The 24,391-nt window shown below is 42.4% G+C and overlaps 1 protein-coding gene across 2 annotated transcripts in view; it reads right to left on the bottom strand.

Annotated features, from left to right (window-relative positions):
• The window catches only part of ESF1 (ESF1 nucleolar pre-rRNA processing protein homolog), a 43,265-nt gene that overhangs the window by 6,620 nt on the left and 12,254 nt on the right, over positions 1 to 24,391 (bottom strand). For both annotated transcript variants that reach the window (XM_066609701.1, XM_066609611.1), the window contains exons 7-11: positions 23,217 to 23,331; positions 22,287 to 22,419; positions 16,478 to 16,639; positions 9,865 to 9,986; positions 4,715 to 4,805 (exon numbers count right to left, since the gene is read on the bottom strand). In XM_066609701.1, coding sequence (XP_066465798.1) covers positions 4,715 to 4,805; positions 9,865 to 9,986; positions 16,478 to 16,639; positions 22,287 to 22,419; positions 23,217 to 23,331 — 623 coding nt within the window. The remainder of the gene's footprint in view (positions 1 to 4,714; positions 4,806 to 9,864; positions 9,987 to 16,477; positions 16,640 to 22,286; positions 22,420 to 23,216; positions 23,332 to 24,391) is intronic.

Raw genomic sequence — 24,391 nt, 5'->3', positions numbered from 1 at the left:
TTTTTGCTTTATCTTTTTACCTCTCAAAAGTCTGCATGTTCTGATGATTTTGCATAAACTTCATGTTTTAATACTATAAGCCTGTGTTTCTCTAAGTTTCTCTACTCTAACCATACCTGTGTCACCACAAGGGTTCATGTTACCAAGATTTGAATCTGCCTAATTTCAACAGAGGCCTTTTTACACATTTGGGGGTCATTCCTGGGATCTACTCCAACTTGGCTCTTTTTTACAAAGATTCCATCAGCCTTCGTCTAAATTGGTTGGTGGCAAAAGTTACATTGGACCTGGCCCTATAGCAGATCTTTCTTCTAAAATCAGGATCCAAGAAATACACTAGGGTATAGGGTTTCTAAAAGATGCTTGTTAAGAAAAATTGTCATCTAAAAAAGTCAGTATCTAGGGATAGTGCATGAAGTAATTCTTAAAGCATAAGAAATGAGTACATTTCTAAATTTACTTACTTATTCTTATATTTAAAACTATAGGGTTTTTTTTGTCTAGCACGCAGAACACATAACAACAAATTCCACTAAGAAATCTGTTTTTCTATCAAAGCATATAAAATTACCCAAGGGCAACGCAAAGCAGCTTGGAACAAGTGAACTGCTCTCCGTGCTTCCTGTGGATATGGTTTCCAGGAATCAAGAGAAAACAACAGTCTCATAAAAACTATTCAGGTATGACAAAAAGCAGAGTATATTTAAGTGTACATAATTTCAATAAGCCTCTCCCAACTAGGATGTATGAATTTTTTTAATAGACCTATCAGTTCTAATTCATTTCAATATTTTTTCCACTATCATCAGCCAGTAGGATGCATTCTATCTCCTACTAAAACACAAATTTACTATTGAAAAGTTAATCATCTAGGTTGGAACAGTCATGAAAGAATTTTACGGCATTGCTCAGCTGAAGCAATTCTCCCATATTTGCCTGATATTCTACAGCCAACCGATTACTTTTTCAAAACAGTTAAACGTGGCTAAATGTTAGATGAAACCTTTCAAACGCTGTTAGAAAAGAAATTCAAATTGATTGCTTGACTGGATTTAGTGGTAGCATGTACATGAATTCTAGTTGCAATATCCAAGGCTGTAAACCTCAACGGATGTATGCTTTGGCATTCATGAACATTACACAACAGGACTGCAAATGTCCCAGATCTACCCAATGCCCAGTTTCTGGTTGTAATTAGGCATTACTACCAACTGCGGGTCAACTGAAAGGGGCAGGGGTGCCACCCAATACAGTGTAGCAGGTCTAGGCAGTGTCCCGCATTTTTAGGAGAACAAAAGGAGAAAAACCCAGCAGATCCCTGTTCTCCTGATCTGGTAAACAAGATCCTTCACTCCGCACATGCTTTCTCTGGACACAGAAACTGGTTTGCACAGACCAAGCTTATTTTGTCAAACCATATTTATCATACCATACTGTGTTTCTGTACTTATATTTAATACCTCCACACGGTCATCCAAAACAAAGTCCAGCAAAACAGCAGTCAGAATCCCAAAGCCCTTCGCTCTTGACACATGTAAACAGGTAAGAGTTAATCAAATTAAGAAGGAAACTAACACAAAGCTTACCTAAATAAGCATATGCATCTGCACTATAAGCTAGACAAAAGACACATTTAACTAAGGAAATGTGGGTATTTAATTTTGACGGGCCATCAGCTGTACAGGGAAAGCTGAGAGGATTCTTCTGAATGCTTTCACTTACTGAATATATTAGTTTTCAAACTGAGCTGAAGGCCATACACCTTCTTGTCATTTCCCCTTTTAAAATAATTAACGTTCTCCTTCCTGCTGACAAATGACAGCTGCACAACATTCCTGCTCCTCCGGTTCCAAGACATTCCTTCCTGCACCCTTTGTTGGGTGCTCACACTTGTGGACAATGTTACAGAGAAAATAAATTATAGCATTTTTTGCACCTGTTCTATTAAGGGCCAGGACGATGCTGGACTCTCCAGAATTTTCCTTTTCCGTCTTCTCATTTAGAAATTCCATTTTAAATATCATGAAGGATTACAGAGAACTTTTACATGATCCCATGATTTCTGACCAAAGGCATTTCACATAAGAAAGTCCTGTACACATATGACGCAACACATAACAAAAAAATTCTAAATCTTGCTCCAAGACTAATTATTTTTATTTCCCACCACACTTTGTGTCCAAAAACAGGCTACTGAAGGAAAAGCACTTTTAGAATATAACTGAAAGATGTAATTATTGCCTTGTTGGATCAGACAAAAAAGTTCACCTAATTCAGCACTCCACGTAGATTAGTTGTCAGTCAGGCATCAATAAGAAATCCACAAGCACAGCATTATCGAGATAGCCATCCCCTACTTGTCCCTGCCTCTGAACCTGGGGGCTCAACTATTATAAATGGCTAATAGACATGATTCATAGACCAACATCCACAAGTATGTCTGCTGCTTCTCAAGCAACTCATGCTCACAGCACTGACAACAACCAACAGAAATGAACTACGCATTATACAAAGTCATTCTTCCCATCATTTTCAGAATCTTAATTTGCAATGGGTTTCCAGTGAGATAGATAATGTTTAGTCATTCACTGTCTTTTCTGTAACTTTCCAGCTTCAGAATACCCTTTTTCAGATGTAGTAACTAGAATGGCACACAGCAATCCAGAATTGCCAAACTAGAATTGCCAGCACTCCAAACTAGAATTGCCACAGCAATGGCACGGATGTATCATAGATTTATGTTACAGAAATATACTTGCCATTTTATTTTTCCATTTATTTCCTAGAAATTTGTGCAATGCCACAGCACCCAGAACTGGCATTCACTAAACTTCCTAAAATGACCCCAAGATTTCTCATTTGTACAGTGACAATCGATCCTCAACAGCATACATGAACTTATTATTTTTGTCCCAGTGTGCATCACTGCCCTTCAGTTGAATCTCTTCTATACTTTGGCCTTGCACCCATGTTTAGAGAGCAACTTTTGAAACTTATATTCTGCTTCAGATGTTATTACCAATTTATTTGGTATAATCTGCAAGTTTTTCAAACTAACTCCATATGAGTGTTAAATAGCACAAATCCCCAATGCATATTCCTGGTGGATCCTACTATTTATTGCTCTTGTAGCGAAAAATGTCCATTTATTTCTATCTTATTTTTCCCTTTCAACAGGGCATCAAGTGGCAGAAGGGCTTGTCTCCAAAGCACTGAAAGCTTCCTTAGGAATCATGAGCGAAGTCCTGAAAAAACTGAAGAGGATCTCAAATTCTTTTCTCTACCCTGAGTAAAATCTTACAAACTCAAAAAGAAAACTAATCAAAATAGACAACTCTGATGTTTCCTGAAAGTCAGATCAATTTTAGGCAACTTACTGTTCTGGAGCCTGTAGAGCAGCTGGCTCAGAGGAGGAATAGCACTTCCTGGCATAGGTAGGACGCTATCCCTCCACTCTGAAGGGAGAACCTATCACGGCATGTCTAACATTTCCCTCTCACAGCCACAAGCAGCATCCTTGGACAGGATTTCCAGCAGCTAACTCACAGTACAACCCTATGAATATCTAGGTCCTATTATAGTCAACAGGGTATGTTGGTATAGTCAACAGGTCAACCTAAGTATGCATAGGATTGCAGCCTCAATCAGGATGTGCCGGTAAAGTTACCTCAAATTCTGCTGGATCTGCCAAGTGAGTTGTGCAGGTCAGCTTCTGGTGTACATTATTCTCAGTCTGAAACCCAAGATGGGGAGCATCTTCACCAGGTAGGGCTACTAACGTTTGTCATGAAGTTGTAGAAAATGGCCCTTGAAATGCGAGGAGCAGTCTGATTGGGCAGAGTGGACTCTGTTCTCACAGCAGGTACCACATACAGGATTTGGTTAATTGTGCCAAGTTTGCTCTCATCACTGCTGAAGTAACCATCGAAAGAGAATACTGAATCCTAGCTAACCAATTAATTCTAGTTTAATAATTAACTAACCAAGGCAATGAAGAATTTTGAAGGCAACATTGATTAGATTTGTCCCAGCCCTGTTCCTTGGAGTAAGACCAGAATGGAAGTGGGGGAGTAGCTTCCTCTGATGAGTCAAGAGTTTTTTTTTATACAGCACCCTCTATCTGGGGCAAGTGGGAAAAAGCAATCTGACAAAGGACACCATCCTCTACTACAGGGGTGCCCAAACCCCGGCCCGGGGGCCACGTGCGGCCCTTGAGGCCTCTCAATGCGGCCCTCAGAGAGCCCCCAGTCTCCAATGAACCTCTGGCCCTCTGGAGATTTGTTGAAGCCCACACTGGCCCAACGCAACTTCTCTCAGCGTGAGGGTGACTGTTTGACCTCTCATGTGAGCTGTGGGATGAGAGCTCCCTCCACTGCTTGCTTTTTCACATCTGTGATGCAGCAGTGGCAGGAAAGGAAAGGCCAGCCTTGCTTTGTGCAAGGCCTTTTATAGGCATTGAGCTATTGCAAGACCTTCATTCATTCATATAAGTTCATCTTTAATATATTCATTTATGTAAACTTATGTAAATTTATTCAAATTTTAAATGTAAATTAATTCTTTTTTTCCCCTGGCCCCCGACACAGTGTCAGAGAGCTGATGTGGCCCTCCTGCCAAAAACTTTGGACACCCCTGCTCTACTACAAGAGAAAATCCAAGGACACAAAGTCTCCTTGATCATCCTTAAGTACATGGAACAGCAAGAATATCAAACCTGATTTTCCAAGTTCCTCAGCAAAGTACGGGTCATCCAAATCAACATCAGATGGGCATTCATCCTCGCTCAGTGTTTCCCCAGCAGCAGCCTGAAACAAAACATATTGCATTTCCATTACTAAAAACACTAATAATGTGTTAGTAATACAAATTAACATCATATAAAAACACAAGGCTGCCAAATACAAATTTCAAGAAATACCCTCAGGGCACAGACTTAGAACACAGGAAGAAAGCAATTTCAGTGGACGCTTTTGCTAAAACCAATGAAACTACAGGGCTGAAAGCATCATTTTGGGCTCCATGGACAATTCCATGAGCAACTTCAAACACAGCCACAAACTCAAAGACTTTAACAATGGACACCATTGTCCCTCGCCTCTCCTCTCCTATTCAAAGCTTTACAAAGTGGACAGGGGACCAAGTTGTTTGCAATGACTCGCCTATTTTCCAGTTCTTATAAAGGAGGGGCCATTAAATTACTAAAAAAGTAAATATATACCCACTTTCCAATTGTCCCTAAAACAGCGGTTCACAAACTCACAGGGAGTTTGAGGACCGCAATAAGTCATTGCAGGGGAGCCAGGAAGGCAGCGATGCAGTCCCTAGGATCGCGTCACTAAGGGGGGTGCAGGGACTGGCATGCACTTACCAGTCCCTGCTGCGGCCTCCCGCGGGTGCGGAGAACCCTGCGCAACCTTCCACAGGGCTCCCCAAACTTCAGAAAGTGAAAGCGGAAATGGAGCGCAATTGCTCCGCTTTCACTTTCTGAAGCTTGCAGAGCCTCCCTCGGCAGGGACTGGTATGTGCATGCCAGTCCCTGCACCCCCTTAGCAAAGCCATCCTGGGTATTGTGTCCCTGCCTTCCCCCCGCCCCCACCCCTTAAGGGGGTAGAGTTCAGGGCCCACAGGTTGGGGTGTCGCAACTCCCCAATTTGAGAAGCCCTGCCCTATAACAAATGGCACCCCACCCTTTTCTGCTCAGAAGAGACCTGCAGTCAATTCTCTTGGCTTTAAAGAAGCAGGCCTTTTAACTGGGCAAAGTGAAGGAGACAGGAAATATGCCTCAACCCAGAACCTGAATCAAAGAGTAGTTGCCCTGGAAAATGCGGTTGCAGTGAAAGCTTTTAGAGAGTGGTTCAGGGATACCTGCTTTGAATAGTATTTGGGATAACCAGGTAGTGAGTACTGTGAACCAGAGTTGTGGCTTAATTAAAACTTGACCTTAAATTTCACTGCTGCCTCGAAAGCCACTATTTCTCAGTGTAGCCTATTTCCCAGGCTTGTTTGCTAGGACGATAAAATGACACAAAACCATATATGCAGTCCTGAGATTCTTAGAAGAAAAAGCAAGATCCAAATGTGATAAATATGTACCCAATGTAAATTGTTTAGTTGTCTAAGAAACAATCTAACAAACGATAGCCAAAAATTTGGCTATTTCAATCACCAAAAATTTCAATAACCAAAAACTCAAGAATGCCAAACTTCAGGTCATAATCATGTTTATGGTGTGTGTAAGTACTGCATTTTCAACAGCTGTTGATCCAGTAATCAAAATGGGAAAAAACAAAATTTACCCATTAGGTTTGCTAGAACATTTTTCAAAATAAGGCAGACTTTGAAGCTTAGTTGTCTGTTCCATAGAGTTCCTTGGCTGGCCAATGTCAGAACTCTTGGACATTCCACATGGAGACAAAATGCTTTCAGAGCCAGCCTAAAAATGGAGGTGTGTCTGGCAAACTTATGGTTATTTTACAGAAACAATGAAGTTCACCATGAAGACACTCTCATCAGTTTTTCCAAAAGAATCCCCAAACAAGCATTTCTTTGAAGACTTTCCCAGTGTTTTAAAAAAAAAAAAAAATCTGCTTCTAAAATTCTGCAGGCAAGATTTGCTCATCGCTTAAGACTTCTCATCCAAGGCTTGGCAACTCAAAAACAATGATATTTCAGGAACAAGAATAACTATTCCCTTTAGCAATGCAAAACTTATCAAGGACATGAGATCAAAGGATAATTTCTGGATAGGTCAATACATTTATTTTCCTTTAATCACATCTCTCCCTTCATTTCATTTGGCAGCCAAAGACAAGTGAAGAGTGCTTAGGCCAATTATGACTAGTGCTACCATAGTCAGTCACTTGGCTTGCCTCTGTGCTTTCTGTAAATGCCCTGAGTGCTGGTAGGTTTAAGAAGCACAACTCCAAAGGAAAAGGGCAAAAGTTTTCAAAATGTGCTTTGGGAACCCAGAGATTCCTTGAACACTTATCACGAGTTTCTCAGCAAGATAAGTCAAGGTGGACAAGTATTCCTAAAGGACTGCCTGGGCCCTTGACATGAGGCAAATGATTGGGGCCCCAACTGAGGAGTGGTGCACACCCACCAACTCCCCCCATTCTGCAGCAAGGAACGGAACCAGTCCCTTTCGCCTTAATCAAAGCAGGAAATGCAGAAAGTGTGCCCTGCAGTACCTGTTTTGTGTAAAGAACCCACACAGAGGGAGGATCCCTGCATTCCAATCCCTAAAGCTCCTTCACCTTCCTTCACCAGGCACTTTGAAAGAGTCAGTGGAGAAAGAAGCAAGACTGCCCTTTTTTCTGCACGGGCTCTTACATGAAAGGAGGAAATGTAGAGAGATCCCAGGGTGCCTCACATTTTCTGCTGTGAGTCAAGCGTGGATGTGGAAGGAGCCACAAGATGAGAAGAGCAGGGAAGCTACAGGCTGCCTCAAGCATCCTGTTTGGGCCCACCTCTATCAATCTTCTCCTGTGGCTGCAACTTGCAGGGGAATGTTGGGCACATGCTAGAGAATGCTCCAAGTTTGTCCAAGCTTCCTGAACGGCTTCCTGCAATTCAGTGGATATGGAGGGGTTTCCTGACAAAAGACAATTTGGAAAGGGCTCCCTAAAGGCAAGAAAGCTACTTGACTAGAGCAGTGTTTGCAAATATGGCCCACAGTCTGCATCCAGCTCACCACTGAAGCCCTCCTCACTGTAAGTAGCACTTGCCGTCCCAGCGTGTCGCTCATAAGAAGCACCACCTGATTGCTGCAATGAGATGCTCTAGGCCAGGGCTTTTCAGACTATGGCGTCATGATGCCGCAACCTGTGGGCCCTGGCCTCTGCCCCCTTAAGGGGCAGGGGCAGCCAGGAGGCAGTGGCGCAACCCCCAGGATTGCGTGGCTCAGGGGGCTGCAGGAGCTTGGGTGCACAGAGGGTGCAGAAGTGAAAGCGGAGCAATCGCACTCCACTTCCGCTAAACCCGAAGTGGAGCGCTATCGCTCCAATTTCACTTTTGAAGCTGTAGGGAGCCCTGCAGAAGGTCGCACAGGGCTCCCTGCACCCCCAGGAGGCTGCAGGAGGCTCTGGTAAGTGCACCCAAGCCCCTGCAGCCGCTTGAGTGGCGCGATCCTGGAGATCGTACAGCTGCTTCCCCCCGCCCCCACTGCCTCCCCACCGCCCCTGCAAGAACTTAGAGTAGTAGTAGGCAACCTTCAGTCTCGAAAGACTATGGTATCGCGCTCTGAATGGTGGTTCTGGAACAGCATCTAGTGTGGCTGAAAAGGCCAGTTCAGGAGTGACAATCCCTTCCACACTAGGAGCAAGAGCAGTCTGTCCCTGGTCTGCCTCCCTGGCTATGGGCCTTCCTTCTTTGCCTCTTTGCCTCAGACTGTTGGCCAAGTGTCTCTTCAAACTGGGAAAGGCCATGCTGCACAGCCTGCCTCCAAGCGGGCCGCTCAGAGGCCAGGGTTTCCCACTTGTTGAGGTCCACTCCAGCCGTCTGCAAATTCCTGGTGAGTTTGAAAACCGCTGCTCTGGGCAGTTGCATCTGCCTGGAAATGCAGGCACAAAGCCTCCTGGGGCAGTGGGCTACAGACATGACTGCCTAGAGCAGCAGTCTCCAAACATTTTGGCCAGAGGGCTGCAGCAAATATCTGGCATGGTGTTGAGGGCCAGAAAAAAAATTAAATAAATACGTTAGCGATTGAACTTAGACGAGTGAATAAATGGGCTCAAATTTCCAGAATTTTTCAAAGCACCAACAGACACCACAAAATAAAGCACATACTCAAATGGACCCCTAAATGGAGGCCTCCCCAACCCTCAGAAAGACTTCTAAGGCCTTCAGGGGGCACAAAAAAGTTACTTCCAGTTTTTGGAAAAACCAGGAAGTGATGTTTTTGGATGTTCACAGGTCCAAGGAGGCTGCACGCAGCCTCCTCAGCCCTCAGAACAACCATAGCACAGTTCTGGTCATGTTTGTTCAAGTTGGTGTTTTGCCAGATTCCTGGTCCAAGCTTCACTTAGAGAACCTATGCCCACTTTAACCTAATTAGCTCCCCTTTGTTCCCCAACAATGGCCCTAGTTCTGCACTGCAGCACTGTTGGACCCCACCACCAAGGTAGCTCACATGTTCAACCTGCAGAGGTCCTCCTTCCTCCCAGCAGCTTCTCCAACCACTACAGCAACACTTTGGTCCTCAGCAGGTCTTGGGTGTGGCAGGCACACACCAATCTCCAGTGTCTCTGTTCCAGCAGTCCTCTTCCAGCAATCCTCACAAGTCCATTCATCCGTCTGTCCGTTAGCCAGCTAGCCCACTGGTCAGTCAACAGGTCCAGTAATCCATCAGCTAATCCATTAGTTCTTCAGTTCATTAATCCATCAGTGTAGCTTGCTTGCTTCTCCAAGCTTTCTTCCTTCTACTACCCACACCCCTTTTCCTTCCTGCTGGTGCTGCTTTTAACCCTGAGGGCCTTTTTGCCTCCAAGTGGCTGCAGCTGTGCAGCACACTCACTGTAATCTAAGGCCCTGGTATTAACCCCATGCTGGCCTGCCAGAGCAAGGTGTCACTGTTGATATCACACCCTATCTCCTTGAGGGACCTTACGCATTTCCATTACAGTTGGCCAGAGGCTCTCAAGGGACCAGAGGCTGGCTGCGGGCCGGATAGAGGCTCGCTGCTGGCCACATCTGGCCCCTGGGCCAGGGTTTGGATACCCCTGGCCTAGAGCATCACACTGCAGCAATTGGGTAGGCTTCTTTTGAGCAACACACCGGAATGGTAAGTGCTGGTCCAAACAGGGACCACTTTTTCCATGCACAGCAGTTGCAAGGTCTAGATCACTGAACTAGAGCATACAGTACCTTCTGTTTTTTCTTCAATTTCTTTTTTTCTTTCTTCTTTTCGAGAAATTGTTGCCATGGAGTCAGTTTATCCTTTCCTTCTAACTTGTTCCTTACCATTTCTTCAGCACTTTCTTTAAGCCCTACAGACAACCATAAAAAATTAATTCACATTAGTACTTCATCAAGATTTGTACATAAGAGACTGAAAGGGAAGCAGTATTACCCAGCATGAAGCACAAAGGAAGCACCAGTTCAGAAAATATTGTATGAAACATTGTTGAATCAACTAATGAATGACAGACATCCCAGAGCTATTCCGCAGTCTCTTAGTTATCAGCTGTGGAGTGCTCCTAAATCTGCAGTAGAGCTTACAAGGCAAGGCTTGAGTAGTGACTAAGAGTGCATTTCACCTACTACATCTAGAAAAAAAAAACTTGCAGGCCTTTCTGCCTGTTGAAGATCTAGAAACAAAGTGAAACTAAATGAATCTCAATAGTTATACATTATTTGCATCTATCTGGAGCTGCACTTGAAAACTGAACATCAGATAGCACAAAACACAGTAGCCCAGCTGAGTTCTCAAAATATGAATAGTATCTGCACCAACTTTCCCAGGCAAAGATTAAGGAACTGCTTTTGAACCATCAACAGGGCTATACATATATACTACTTGTCAGTGTTCTCACTTGTTTCTAGTCCTCATGACTACAAAAAAGTCCTAACTGTTAATTTAAAATGCCTACTGAAATAGCAAGAAACCAAGGGGAATGAGCAAGATAGCTACCAGTGCTATGCAGTTTTCAAGTAATTCATTTAAAATCATTATTTCCATAAGGAACTCAATATACTTTTTCCCCATTCTTTCATATGCTGGTTCCTTTAAACACATGTCACATCCATGCAAAGTTTCATTATTTATTACTCCTGAACAGCTATTTTGGTTAGAAAAGGGCATTTGATAAATTAGAAGCAGAAGGCTTCCATTACAGCAGGAAACCAAAGAGTCAAAGTTTCACCAGTAACTTGATTATTTTAAAAATGTTAAAAGGACAACAAAAATTGCAGAAACTTGTTCCAATAAGTCAATCTAAAGTGGCTATCACAAAAATAAGTAGTCAAATTATATTCTTTTCATTTGGTTGAGTTTTATCAAGTTGTCTCCTATACTAATATTATCTGCTGTAAGAATAGAAAGATCAAAGAATATGAAGTTACTATTATCTACCCCTGAATTCTCCCACAGGGATGTGTAATCATCAAACAATGAACACAGATTTTCATCTCTGTGATGCCCTTTGGTCACATCTATGTACTTGAAGAAATTTTTACATTAGCATTTCCGGACCTGTCAACAGTTAGAAGAACATGATATCCATCTTAAATGCTTGGTTGAAAGAAACATCCTCTTTTACCACAGCAAATGACAATTTCATAGAGCTAACAGGAAGAACACATTCCACAGAACTGCACACTACCTGATCCAAGTTTCCCCAGTCATAAGAGCCTGAGAAACGCATAAAGCAATTTTAAAATACTTTAAAACACACAGCACACAAAGAAATGCCAGGTATTGCACCTATACATTGGGTTTTCTTGCTCCTGCAGCCCCTTGTAACTCTGAAAATCTGGTTCCAACAAGGGAGGATACCCAAGGTTGCTATGTAACATATCTTGGAGAGCTGCAGCTGGCAGGGGGAGAACTTGGTTCAAGCTTTTGTTTTATTTTTCATATACCAAGGATCAGCACAGGTAAGATGCTAAGCAATGGTTTGGTGATATTACATCAAGCCTTGTGCTCATAAATGTACTCTCTTACTGTTCAAATATATATATAAACCCCCTTATCAGAATTCAAGGCGGTGCACAACTGAAAAAATGTCACACACAACAGAACAGCAAAAACAAGCAAGCAAACAAGAACTCCCACACTCAGAACAGCAAAGCTTTTCACAGTAGCACATTTGCAAGTCTGAAGCTCTGACAAAACAGAAAGGCCTTCAGAAATCTGGGAGAGAAGGTGCTAGGCACACCTTTCAGGTCAGGAAATTCGATAAGACCAGGGCTACCACCACAGTGACCACAGCTACCTCCCTCAAGTTTCCATCAATCAAGTCTCAGGGTGGTGAAACTGGCAAGAGAGGCTTCTTAAAGAATCTTATTGCATAGACTGGTTCATATGGAAGATGACAATCCTTCAAACACTTCGGCCCTAAACCACTTAGGGCTTGAAAAGTCAAGACCAGCACTACGATGTGCCAGCCCTCACATGCTCTAATTCACAGAGATATTTTCTCTTTAGCACAAGTTTCAGATTGCCATCCCATTCAAACCAGAAAACATCTGAACTTGTTTTTCAAAGCCATGGTGTGAAGATAACTGGCACCCTGATTTGGAGAGCATACATGATTCTTTGGTGGTTCAGACAGCAAGTTATGGTTTGTGTTCAAGAGGAAATAATTCACTGAATTGGAACATGCGAGAGGAAGGAGGAACAGACAAACACAAGTCTTGTTCTTGTAGCACTTAAAGGTTTGCCACCATGTGTGTGAACTTGTTCACCCTCATGCACATGTTCCTTTCATAACATTCATTCAGTGGAAAGCCAGGTTTCCATTTCTTTGGCTTATAAGAATGTTTAAAGTTAAACAGGATTCCAAGCACTCATTCAACTGTAATGAAATTTCACACACAACCAGAGCTTTCTTGCCAATTTATAGAAGCTCTTATTCTGGATAAAGTAGCAACTTTTTAAACAAAAATGGTTAGAAAAGGCAATACTGTGCTGCCATACTGGTCTTTCTAGCCAGAGTAAAGATCACTGAGGCAGTTTGAAGGAGACCATCTCTCCAAATAGGGCAACTATCCTCAAACTCTCCAGGAGAGTCTGGGCCACTGTAAGTCCTTGAGAGGGAGGAGGAAGAGGCAGCGACAGCACTCCCACTATGCTGCTGCCAGGGAACAAAGCGCACTATTTGAAGAAAAAAAAACTTTCCAGAGGTACTGTGGCCCTCTGGAAGGTGCAGAGAGTCCACAGCCCCCTCTGCAAGCCTCTCCATGCTTCCAAACTGCTCTGGTTGGTTGGTTGGCAACTTTCAGTCTCGAAAGACGATGGTATAAGCCTACAGCACCCGGTATTCCCAGGCAGTCTCCCATCCAAGTACTAACCAGGCCTGACCCTGCTTAGTTTCTGACATCAGACGAGATTGGGCATGTGCAGGGTAACAGTGAAATACAATCAAGACCCACTTCCTCTTTTTATTGCAAAACCAGGTCACAACTGCATTTCAGAGTAGTTTGGAGGCATGCAGAGGAGGCTGTAGGTTGCCTGCACTTTCCAGAGAGCCATAGGACCCAGGTAAGTTTTTTTTAAAAGCCCTCTGTTCCTCAGCAGCAACTCAATCATACAGGTACTGTCAATGCTGTTGCTTCACCCTTTAAAGGGGAGTGACAGAGATTCCCTGGCTGGGGCATCGGGCAAATGGCAATCTTTGTTATTTCCCTTTAAAAACATGTTCGTTCTGAATAAACTTGATGGGAGTCAAGACTATAATGAAACACCATGAACTCGAATTATACACACAGCACATTTTCTTAACAGGGACAAAAAATAAAAATTGAAGAGGAGGAAGCATTCAAAAGCTACTTTTTCCCTACTTAAGAACTTTGCGGCTCTTCTCTGTATTAGCTGGATGTGGTATGGTTACAATAATTGCAGTTTGTAGCCAAAACAATCATAGTAGTAATTACAAATAAAGTAGTGGGATCATTGACAATAGAACTGCAAGTATAAAAATACTTTTCAGACATCATATGCTAATGGTCAGGTAACATCCTTTGAAATTTTTTTTGAATAGAAATAAGGTTAGATATTTAAACATAGCATTCCTCAGCAGAGGAGTCCTAAAACAAACAAAATTGGGTTTTCCAGATTTCAGCTGACTAGAAAATGAAATCAAATTGCTCCATCTAAAGAAGTAGGACTAGTAGGATAACACAGCCTTTTCATGAAAGCCAAAAGGGATTGAATTTCCTCCACAGATTAGATGGTCTTAGATGCTGCTGCCCAAACCATTTCCTGAGAATGGGATGACGGAGGGGGTCAAACTGTACAACACTGAAGAAATAAAAGGAGCTGCTTGCTTAAATGAATGGTTGGAGCAGTGGTTTTTAACTGTTGCCGTGAGGCCGTCTCAGGTGTGCCGTGGGATCAGAGGAGGCTGGCAGCAGCTGCGCGCCCACGTGCGGGAGAAGCGGCTGCTTTGAGCCTCCTTCTGCAGGGAGAACAAGCAAGGGAGCAGCCAGGGAGAGGGCTGATCTCAGCTGCTTTGCACCCCACACAGCAGCTGAAGAGCCCGCTAGGAGGTTGCTCCTGCTACTGAGCACGACTCAGGCTGCAACCTGGTCCTCACTTTCCTGGGAGTAAGCCCCGTTGGCTACTATGGGGCTTACTTCTGAGCAGACATGCATAGGGTTGGGCACGAAGGCGGTTGTTGCCTGCCTGCGTGCTGATTGGCCAACCAGAGAAGCCCGGAGGAGCCAGGAGGTGGGAGCTACAGAGTGAGTGAGAAGAGGGAGCCAGAAGCAGGCACACAGGTACATAGTGAGCGAGTCTGCTGAGGCCCCCAACCTAAGGACTGGCTGGCAGTCAGGCTGCCTTAGGCTGGCAGTGAAAAGGGTTCCTGAAAGTCCCTTTTCCTTGCCAGTTTGCCTGCAATTCCCCAAAGCGACCCTCCCTGCACTTTGGGGCTTTTAGAGGAAGGGCGCTGGGTCACAATCCTATCCACACTTACCTGGGAGTAAGCCCCATTGACTATAATGGGGCTTACTTCTGAGCAGGCATGCATAGGATTGGGCTTTTGGTTGCACTCTTTTTTCTCAAATACACAAGCAGGCAATTGGCACTTCTCTCTCCTCTTCTCCCCCACCTACCCCACCCCCTTCCCCAGGCATATATTTCCCCCCAAATCTCACAATCACAGTTAGCAACTCTCTTACTGTCCCTCCCCTCACTTGTCAGCACCTTCCAAAGATACAGAATCACTGCCTCACATTCTCTCTCTCTCTCTCCCCCACCCCCAGTTTAATCCTGCACTTGTTTCAATCATTTCTCCACACTGCCCCTCACCCACTATGTGATCAACCTGCCCTGTCTTTGCTAACACTTTCTGGCACTTTTGATAAGAATCTGAACATAGGACTTTTTCCTCCTTTTCAGAAACCACATATACTTTCCTCTCCATGCTTCTTGTCAATTTTTTTGTCATGTAATGATTTAATTGTATTAATTTTATTAATTCAATATTACCTGTAATGTAGTAACTTAATGTAAGTAAAAAACTGGTAGTGTGCCTTGACAATTTTAGTACCTTGTCAGTGTGCCATCAGCTGAAAAAGGTTGAAAATGGCTGGGTTGGAGGGTGAAAGATGCTCTATAATATATAGTATGTCTATGTTAATCGGTTAAAAACAAAACATCTATCATTCAGATGGCAGAAAAGCAAAGCACAACAAGATCAGTGAAAATACTATGCCAAAAAATTTTTTGGCATATGTAGAATTTGGTAAGTTTTTTTTCCAGGTATGGAGCACAGAGCTGAAGAATGATGGAAGACAGGCCCTGTTCATCCCCCTTCCCCAAATGAAGACTGTTTCACAAAAATGGTTCTCTAGGTGACATTGAGAGATGGTGAAGTCCCCTGTTAAAGCTTAACCACCTCACATGGAAACTGCTTTCAGTGTCATCCCCATACCAACGACTTCCAGAAGTACAGTGACTTATAATGAGATCAGGAGCGGCGTAGATTCCATCTGTACTGCTACCAATTTTTATGCAGAAGTTGGGAGACACCCAAGTCAAGCCACTACATAAAGACAAAACACAGGGCAGCTTCAAGTGACCAAGATGTCAGCTACTGTGAGCACCCCAGCACTGGACTGTTACCGCCTCAAAAGTCATAAAGGATATGGTGCATGCACATGCAACACTCAGCACCATCTCTCCTTGCTCAAGGAGTGGAGTGGCAACCAGAAAAAGAACAGCTGTATCCCTGAACAGTGGTATTCTACAGCTGTCCCTGATGAGACAAGATGCTTCTTTTCAAAAAGTAGTCCTGGCTCATCTGCTGCAGTTGCAGGGATGTGTGCATACACAACACTTTGTACTACATGGGCATTCCTGGATTTTTTTATTCTGAGAAAGGGGAAGTAGAGCACCCCCAGATTTTCTCGTTGCTGAAGCACTGTGGTAAAGGTAGCCACACTTTGTCATGCATGTACTGAAGTCACAGAACAACCCCACCTTATTTTCAGGAAAATTTCCCAAGGCTACAGAAGTAGTATCCTTGGGAAGAAGATGGGGATGCTCCTCCCCCAACTTTATTTGATTCATATATGCGAATAGATGAAAGTTCACCAGATAATTAGCAAATAAAATAGGACAGCTTAGTCTTGGACCAAGATTTCAGTATTGTTTGACAAGTTAATAGAACTAACAATTAAGGAAGGTGATGTTCAGTTCATATTGCTTTACCTGTCACATATTTCTAGAGGTGAATCTAAGCAGATTGAGTCTAAAAGAAGGATGAACTCAAGAAACAGAAAGGTAGCATTGCAAATAGCATGATCCATTTACCTGGAACCCACTTAATCTCCATTTCCATATCTGTTTCTTGGTGCTTTTTTTCCTTTTCATGGATACTCTGAAGGAGTTCTCTGTATTTTGCAATTTGCTCATCATCATCCTTGGAGTGGTGCTTATATCTGTCACTCTCTGCTGTGTGTGTTCCATCAGTATCTTTGAAAAAGGGAGGAAGAAAAAGCAAGGAGAAAATTCAAAATGTAGCTTTGATAGATAAACAAAACGTCCAGGGAATAGGCTGGCTGTTAAATGGTAGACTGTAACAGATGCATCCTAACTGTGTAGTTAGGAGGAAATACTCCTCCTTTGACTGGACAGAAAGAAGTGCCTTCCTTGGTTATACATGTTGATTATTTTCCTGGAACTATTCGTGTGTTTGGAAATGAAGAGTGGCCAGCAACACTTCTCACCAATTTCACCTGGTGGGAAGCAAGCAGAGGTTTTCTTTAACAGCTGCATACTTGAATACAAATTCAGTTTAACATTTGAGGAAACTATAACAGCAGACTAAGATGAGACAGACTGCTCTTTTTATTTATGTACATCACCTTTTCCCCCCCATAAACACATACAAGGCAATAAGTACAGAGCATTCTTTCCGTCTGATCACACTTTTTACATTTCTATTCAAACAGCTGAAATTCATTTTTTTTCCTGTTTGTGCTTAGTGCCACAATAAACACACTGGCTAGAATCCTGTCATGTATCCTCTAACTTCATAAAACATCAGGAACACGTTAAAAGCAATGGCTATGTATTTTCTATTAAAAGTTTGCTTTTGAAAATGTAATTAAATTCAAGAACTTTCCAAACTGAAAATACCCCAACAAGTCTCTGGTCTGGTAACACAGCTTAAACCAGGGTTCTTAACTGTAGTTAGCAGTGCTCTTTCATGTGGCCTCTGAGGCCGCAATGAAAATAATACAGGAAATAAGTTCTTTTCCATAGGAATAAGTGGACTGCTCAGGAACAGTCAGGAAGTAATCAACAATACTGGATTAAACCTCAGTTCCTTCTGCTCTCCAATGCAGCTGTATTGAATGCATGAGGTGAACAGAAAGGGCATGCATTGCTAGACAGAGTGTAAGCACATGCTTTGTGCCACTTCATTTGCCAGTTGCCACTATTTAAGATCCTTCTTTTACCTTTATTTCTTTTATTTTTTCACATTTTTATATCACCCTTCCTCCAAGGACCACAGGGTAATGTACACGGTTCCTCCCCTCCTTTTGTACTCACAACAACCCTGTGAAGTCACTCTGGCTTTCCTGTACATCTTTACTGCAGTGCAGAAAGAGTTGACTTTTGAAATCCTTTCAAATGGTCTCCATACAAGAATTTTAAAGAAAGAAAGTTCGGTTCTTGCCCCTCCTTCCATGCACAACAATATGACTTCTTCCTTCTGCATATCATGAATCACACAGGAGTTAATCAGTACTGCTAAATTTACTGACAGCCAGAAAAAGGATATAAAAATACTGGTTGAGAAGTTCCATTACAATACATATTATTTTATGTATTATAATAATTATGTATAATGCATATACAGGGGGTCCCTATACTCACAGATCCTGTATCCACGGTTTCAGGCTTTCCCAGCTCTCATAATGCCTTATAAAGGCATAAAACACCACTTCTGGGTTTTGGGGAAAAACCCAGAATATTTTATTTATATTTGGGTTTTCCCGAAAACCCAGAAGTGACATTTTTTTTGCTTATTACAGACATTCCAAGCCAGGCAGAGGGCGTGGGCAGATGCGCATGGTCTCTGCTGGGCTCAGAAGGCCCTCCAGATTCTTTGGAGGGTGGAGGGAGGCGTCCCCCACATCCACAGATTCACATATTTGTGGGGGGTTCCAGAACGGAACCCCTGCAGATACAAAGGCACACCTGTACTGTACCCACACTATTATGATTCAACAAGATCAAGCACTTTTATGTCCCAGTGGATTAGATTCACTATTCTCCAATTGGAGTACGTGCTGAAAAAAGCATGGAATTATGCCTCCCTCCCTGTTGTTCCTGTATAACCTAAAACAGTGGTTCTCAAAAGTTCTCCTTAGGAGGACAGAACCACTTAAGTCTTTGTTGAGGCAGGGGGTTTGCAGCAATTGTGCTGCTGTCAGAGAAAGACGTAGGGGGAGTTCTGACTTACCTGAAGCTAGTGTCAGCCTCCGGGGAGTGCAGGGAGCCCCATGGATGCCTCCACTGGGCTCCCCAAGCCTGGAAATGAGTAAGAATTGAGATCGGAAGCCATTTCCAGGTGTTTTTTTTTTACTCATTTTTACTCATTTCCAAGTTTGGGGACCCCGTGGAAGCATCCATGGGGCTCCCTGCAAATCAGCACATATTAGGGCCCATCTTGTTGGAGCAACCATAGTTTTCCACTCACACATTGCACTTTTAAGATCAAACTCATCCTTACAGCATCCATTTTTTGTTTTATCTTTTCTATTCAAAATTTAAGAGACAATCCACTAATATGCAGCATGCCAGAATACTGAATGTATATAATGCATCCCCCACCTACTTCCTGAAGAAGCAGAAAAGAGAAGGCAATGGTTTCAGGGACCTTACTACTGCACTAGTGTCAGTGCTACCAATATTCCTTCAACCGGCAAGGTTGCCAAACAGCTCAAGTCCATAAAATGCATACCAAATGCTATCCATTAATACTCACTTCAGCTGGCAAGACTCATCCTGCATAGCCCACAGAGTATTAGGTTGCTCTACAATTGCACAATTTCAGGTGCCCAGTTTCCAAGAAAAAGAAACATTTCCATGAACAACAACAAGAGCATTAGCTACAACTGCTGTAGTCCAAATTCTTCCAATGGTTCAAAGAAAATTTATTCCAATCACGGACAAGATTTGAGGCTTTGGTTACACAATGACTGCTAATATGATTTAACCCAGCTTACTCCAGTTTAAAGGCCTAAGAGTGTACACATTTTAAACATTTATAATATAAGATAACTGAGAACCACAAAAATGACACCCCCATTTGTCAGAAACTGACAAATTATATAGAATTCAGATTACAGAAGGTAGAAACTCTGATAAATTCCTTGAAATCTGGTTGCTGTTCATATCGTATTTTGCATTCTAATATGCTAATCCAGAACCACCTGTACCTCCTTTAATCTAATGTAGTGGTTCTCACACATTTAGCACCAGGACCCACTTTTCAGAATGAGAATTTGTCAGGACCCACCGGAAGTGATGTCATGGCCGGAAGTGACATCATCAAGCAGGAAAATTTTTAACTATCCTAGGCTGCAATTCTACCCACACTTACCCAGGAGTATGTCCCATTAACTATCATTGTTAAAAGAATATACATAGTAGCTTGTTAAAAGTACAGGTCTGTGATATTTCCTCAAATACAGTCACATTCCACAGTAGGTCTAATATATTAAAAATAAAATATTGAAATGAATGGGGACCCACCTGAAATTGGCTCATGACCCAGCTAGGGGGTCCCGACCAACAGTTTGAGAAATACTGATCTAACAACAAATACAACGAATGGATACTAGGGAATTCTAACCAGTTAAAAAATGCACTTTGAAGTGAGTGGAATAAAAAAGTCTTACAAGAAGAAAGCAATGCTTCTTCATAATGGTTTTTCCATATAAATACTCCAAACCAGGCATATTATTTGCAGTATGCACACATGTATTATTTAAATGGAATTAGATAATCAGTAATCTTTTGAGGCTTTGTCAATAAGATTCCATATGTGAAATTTCTGCAAGTCCTAGTACCACAGGAGGAAGACAATCCATTATCAAATTTTCATACAATTGAAGCAGGGGAGGGTGGAAGCACACACATTATTACCAATTTCAATTATGGGAGAAACTTCCAAAAACCCGAGATTCAGTGGCTGTAGAGAATCAAGTAGCAGCCAACTTGAAAAATCACATTAGTGCAGGTGTTATCAAACTGTGGGTCCAGGACTGTGTTATCAAACTGTGGGTCCATGACCCAATTTTTGGTAGTTTGTGAAACTGACAGGGTTGATTAGGCTATGTGCATCAAGGGTTCAACAAGCTGCTACTTGGGGTGAGCACAGCTGCCCAATCACTATTACAGCCACACCTCTTGGCATTTATAAATCAGGCAACAGTCTCTAAAAAGTTTGGAAATCACTGTACGAGTGTTTATCCAATATGCAACTACAATCAATTCTTGTTATCTGTTGGGGTTAGGTTCCTGGAAAACTTCGATGATACCGAAGCATTGATCCTACAAGATCAATGGGGTTGGGGGAGGGGTAGGTCCCAAGCCTATCCTATTTTCCAGCATCAGTGCAACTGCAATGCAGCCCTGAGGTAAGGGGGAAAAGTTCCCATTCCATGAGGAGGCCTTTGTTACTGTCTCCCCACCACAGGACACGGCACACGCCCCATTGGCACGGCTGCACCAGCATTGGAAAACTGGATAGGATTGGGCCACTAGCCAGTAATGGCAGTGGATAGCTTCAAAATGTCCACAGCAGATGCTTCAAAATATCTCTGAACAGCCTCAGGGATGTAACTATTAGCCACAATTTCCACCTCTAATGTAGTTATTATAATAATAATACTTTTCTTCAGGTTTGCTGTATGCATTACTGAGATATGCACAGCGCACTTGGTCATAAGAAAAAAGGGCTCTGCTACAGCCATAATCTGGCAAGTGCCTAGGTAGGCATCTTATATTTATTCAGCTTTACTGTGAAATCTTGGTAACCAAGAGAAGAAGCTTTAATCCTAGCAGGAAGATATGATAGCCCTCAGAGGAACTGTCCACTTCTTAAAATGTGCAACTTAATAATATGAGAAAAAAATTAGCAACATTTAGAAGAGTTAATGTCTTTCTATTATAACAGAACATGAAATCAGTGTCAGATATCATCTTAATGTCAAAGGCAACATCCCACAGCTCTAAATATTCCTACAAGTTTTAAAAAAAACCAAAAGTTACCATCGCATCCAAAAAGCAAGTTTGATTGTAGAAAAATCCCAATTGCTACCTCTGAATACCAAAATTGTTACAAAAGTGGACTAATCCATTTTTACAGAAATAACAATTTAACAGTGAGATTAGTACACACATTGCTTTAGAACAGGAGTGCTCAAACCCTGGCTCGGGGGCCACTTGCGGCCCTTGGGGGCTCCCAATCAGGCCCACACGGAGGTCCCAGTCTCCAATGAGCCTCTGCCCCTCTGGAGATTTGCTGGAGCCCATGCTGGCCCGACGCAACTGTTCTCACTGTGAGGACAACTGTTCGACGAGGGCTGCCTCCACTACTTGCTGTTTCACATCTGTGATCCAGCAGTGACAGCGAAGAAAAGGCTGGTCTTGCTTTGTGCAAGGTCTTTTATAGGCCTTGAGCTACTGCAAGACCTTCTTTCATTCACATAAGTTCCATCGCAAATATATTCATTTATGTAAATTTATTCAAATTTTAAATGTAAATTAAATCTTTTTTCCCAGTCCCCAACACAGTGTCAGAGAGATGATGTGGCCCTCCTGCCAAAATGTTTGGACACCCCTGCTTTAGAATGACAGCTAATAAGCAGAAATACTAAAACCTGGTCATTTAAACAAAACCTCTGCCTTCCATTCAAGTGATTTTCTCAACTTGATTGCTATTCTATTAAGAAAAGAGACATATTTGTCTTAAAATCTAAATGCTTGATCTATAAAAAGAGATATTTCCTGAAAAATGCTCCTTAAAAAGAAAAGATAGGAAAAAACAACCTTGAATAAACTTTTAAATCATCAACTCTTTTACACAGAATGTTAACTGTACCTTCTTGTTCTTCCTCCTCACTTGATGAAGCCAAGTAAGCTTGGAAGTCCATGTCCAGAAGTTCATCTTTTTTGAAGGTTTTGTTTAAGGAAGTCACTCTTTCATGATCTGTCTCATCCCATGTGACATCTATCTTAAATCAGAAAAGTACTATATTGCATTTTATACTGTAGATATGCATTTAAAAGTCATATAATTAAGGCAATGAGTACTCCTAAGCAAAGACACTCCAGCACCAACTCAGACTTTGTGCCACAAAGAATCTTGCTGCTCAGAAGATGACTATATGGGTATCGGTATCTTTGCTGCACTCTAAGAGGTTTCAGAGAAGTTCCATCCCCATCACAGCAATAAAAAGTCCATAGGAAGGAACCTGACAGGGAAAATTGTGAAGACAACAGACTTGAGGCTGGAAAGGTGTGCCCCATTTCCTTTGCTTTGGATATTGTTGCAGTCCAAGCCTCTACTAGAACACAGAAGTTCAACGCAGTAGTCAGTAATAGCCAAGACTATAAACCTAGTTTGGGGAAGTCCACTCTAGGACATATTTTAGATCAAGCAGGCTTTGTTTTTCAAACACAGAAGTTCAGCGATTACATATCAGGAAACTGCATCTTAAGTATCACTGGGGACATGCATTAACTTAGCATGTCTTTCAAAAGAAGCTAGTGCAACAAAAAAAAGGATATCTACAAGAGCAGTTTCAGGCTCCTGACCCCTGGTGAGCACTGCCAAAAGCACCCAGGCACACACAACACTGCAATCTGTGGCAAAGTTTCCTAGAACTGTGATTCTGGCTTCTGACAACGGCGACAATACTAAGGGATGTCTCCCTTTCTATCAACAGTGAGACTGCTGTTGTATTTATGTAACTTACAAATTAAGAACACACAGAATAAAAAAAGGGCTACAAAAACACTGTCAAGGTACCTTTGATGTTGCCACAGCGGCAGATGTGAAGTACTTTGGCTTATAAGCAGCTCCGTCCACTTCTGAGGCCACGTCCTTTGGCATGTTGTCAAACGTCACATCATCTGGAATAAATCTTAAAAGCCAGAGAAAATTATTTATTATTAAAACAGATACTGAAAGGCTTCAAAGGGACAAATATTGACGGGCCCAGCTTCTCTCTAATTAATATTAGCTGAAAGACAAACAGAGAATTGTTGCTCAGCTATGGCTTAGCCTGAAGCAAAAATGGGAAAGAAGGTAGAGCTAACTTGCTCAGGCCAGGAAATGTCTGGCCAACTCCAGTGTGCTTCCACTGAAAATTAGGGAGCTCCTGTTATTATTCTTCAAGTTAAGGTTGTCCTCCCAAGTTCCCTGACAACCTGCAACACACACTGTTCTTTTCAAAATAATTGTCATAAGCTGCCTTGGCTTACACCTGGAAAACAGAGTAATTCTTTTTAAAGCAACACACAACCATCTCAGAGGTCAGGAAGCCAAGAGGGGAGCGGTCGTTAGTTCAACCACAGAGTCGGTGCTTTGCGTGTATTACATCCTCAGCTCAATCCAAGGCATGTTTATAGAAAAGAGTTCAAGCAGCAGGGATAGTAATGACCTCTGTGCAAGTCCCTAGAGTGGCATTTACTGCTAGAGCAGGCCACCCTATGCATAATGGACCACAGATTATTTATTTGGTTCATGGACCTTAAGGTAGCAAATGTGAAGTTCTCAGGTATTCTCTCATTCAAGCACAGACCATACCTAGATCCGACCGCTTCTGTAAAATGGCTGCATCATGTGCCCTCAAGACTCTGCTCTGGGCATGATTTCCTAACAGGACACCTCTAAATATGAATGTGCAAACATATTTTTGGCTACTGCCACTCTTCTCTCAAGTCTCTGCTCCTCTCAATTTTCTTTTTCTCTTACCTTCACCCAATTAATTGCTGAGGCTTAGGCTGTCAGCCAACAAGAATCGACATTTGCACCTCAACATTCTTTAAAGTCATAGCTGGAATCCTCTTAAACAATCTTCCACTGTCTTTTTTAGTTATTTGTGTTCTCGTAATAAATTCAGATTCCCATATTATAGGGGACTGATTTCTAAAGAACTTCTTTGGGACAATTTATGAAGAGCCACACTCAAATTGAAAAAA

This window comes from Tiliqua scincoides, chromosome 1, assembly GCF_035046505.1.
Source record: "Tiliqua scincoides isolate rTilSci1 chromosome 1, rTilSci1.hap2, whole genome shotgun sequence".
Classification (NCBI taxonomy): domain Eukaryota; kingdom Metazoa; phylum Chordata; class Lepidosauria; order Squamata; family Scincidae; genus Tiliqua; species Tiliqua scincoides.
Note: the sequence above shows the minus strand (reverse complement) of the source record. Positions and strands in the feature narration are given on the sequence as shown.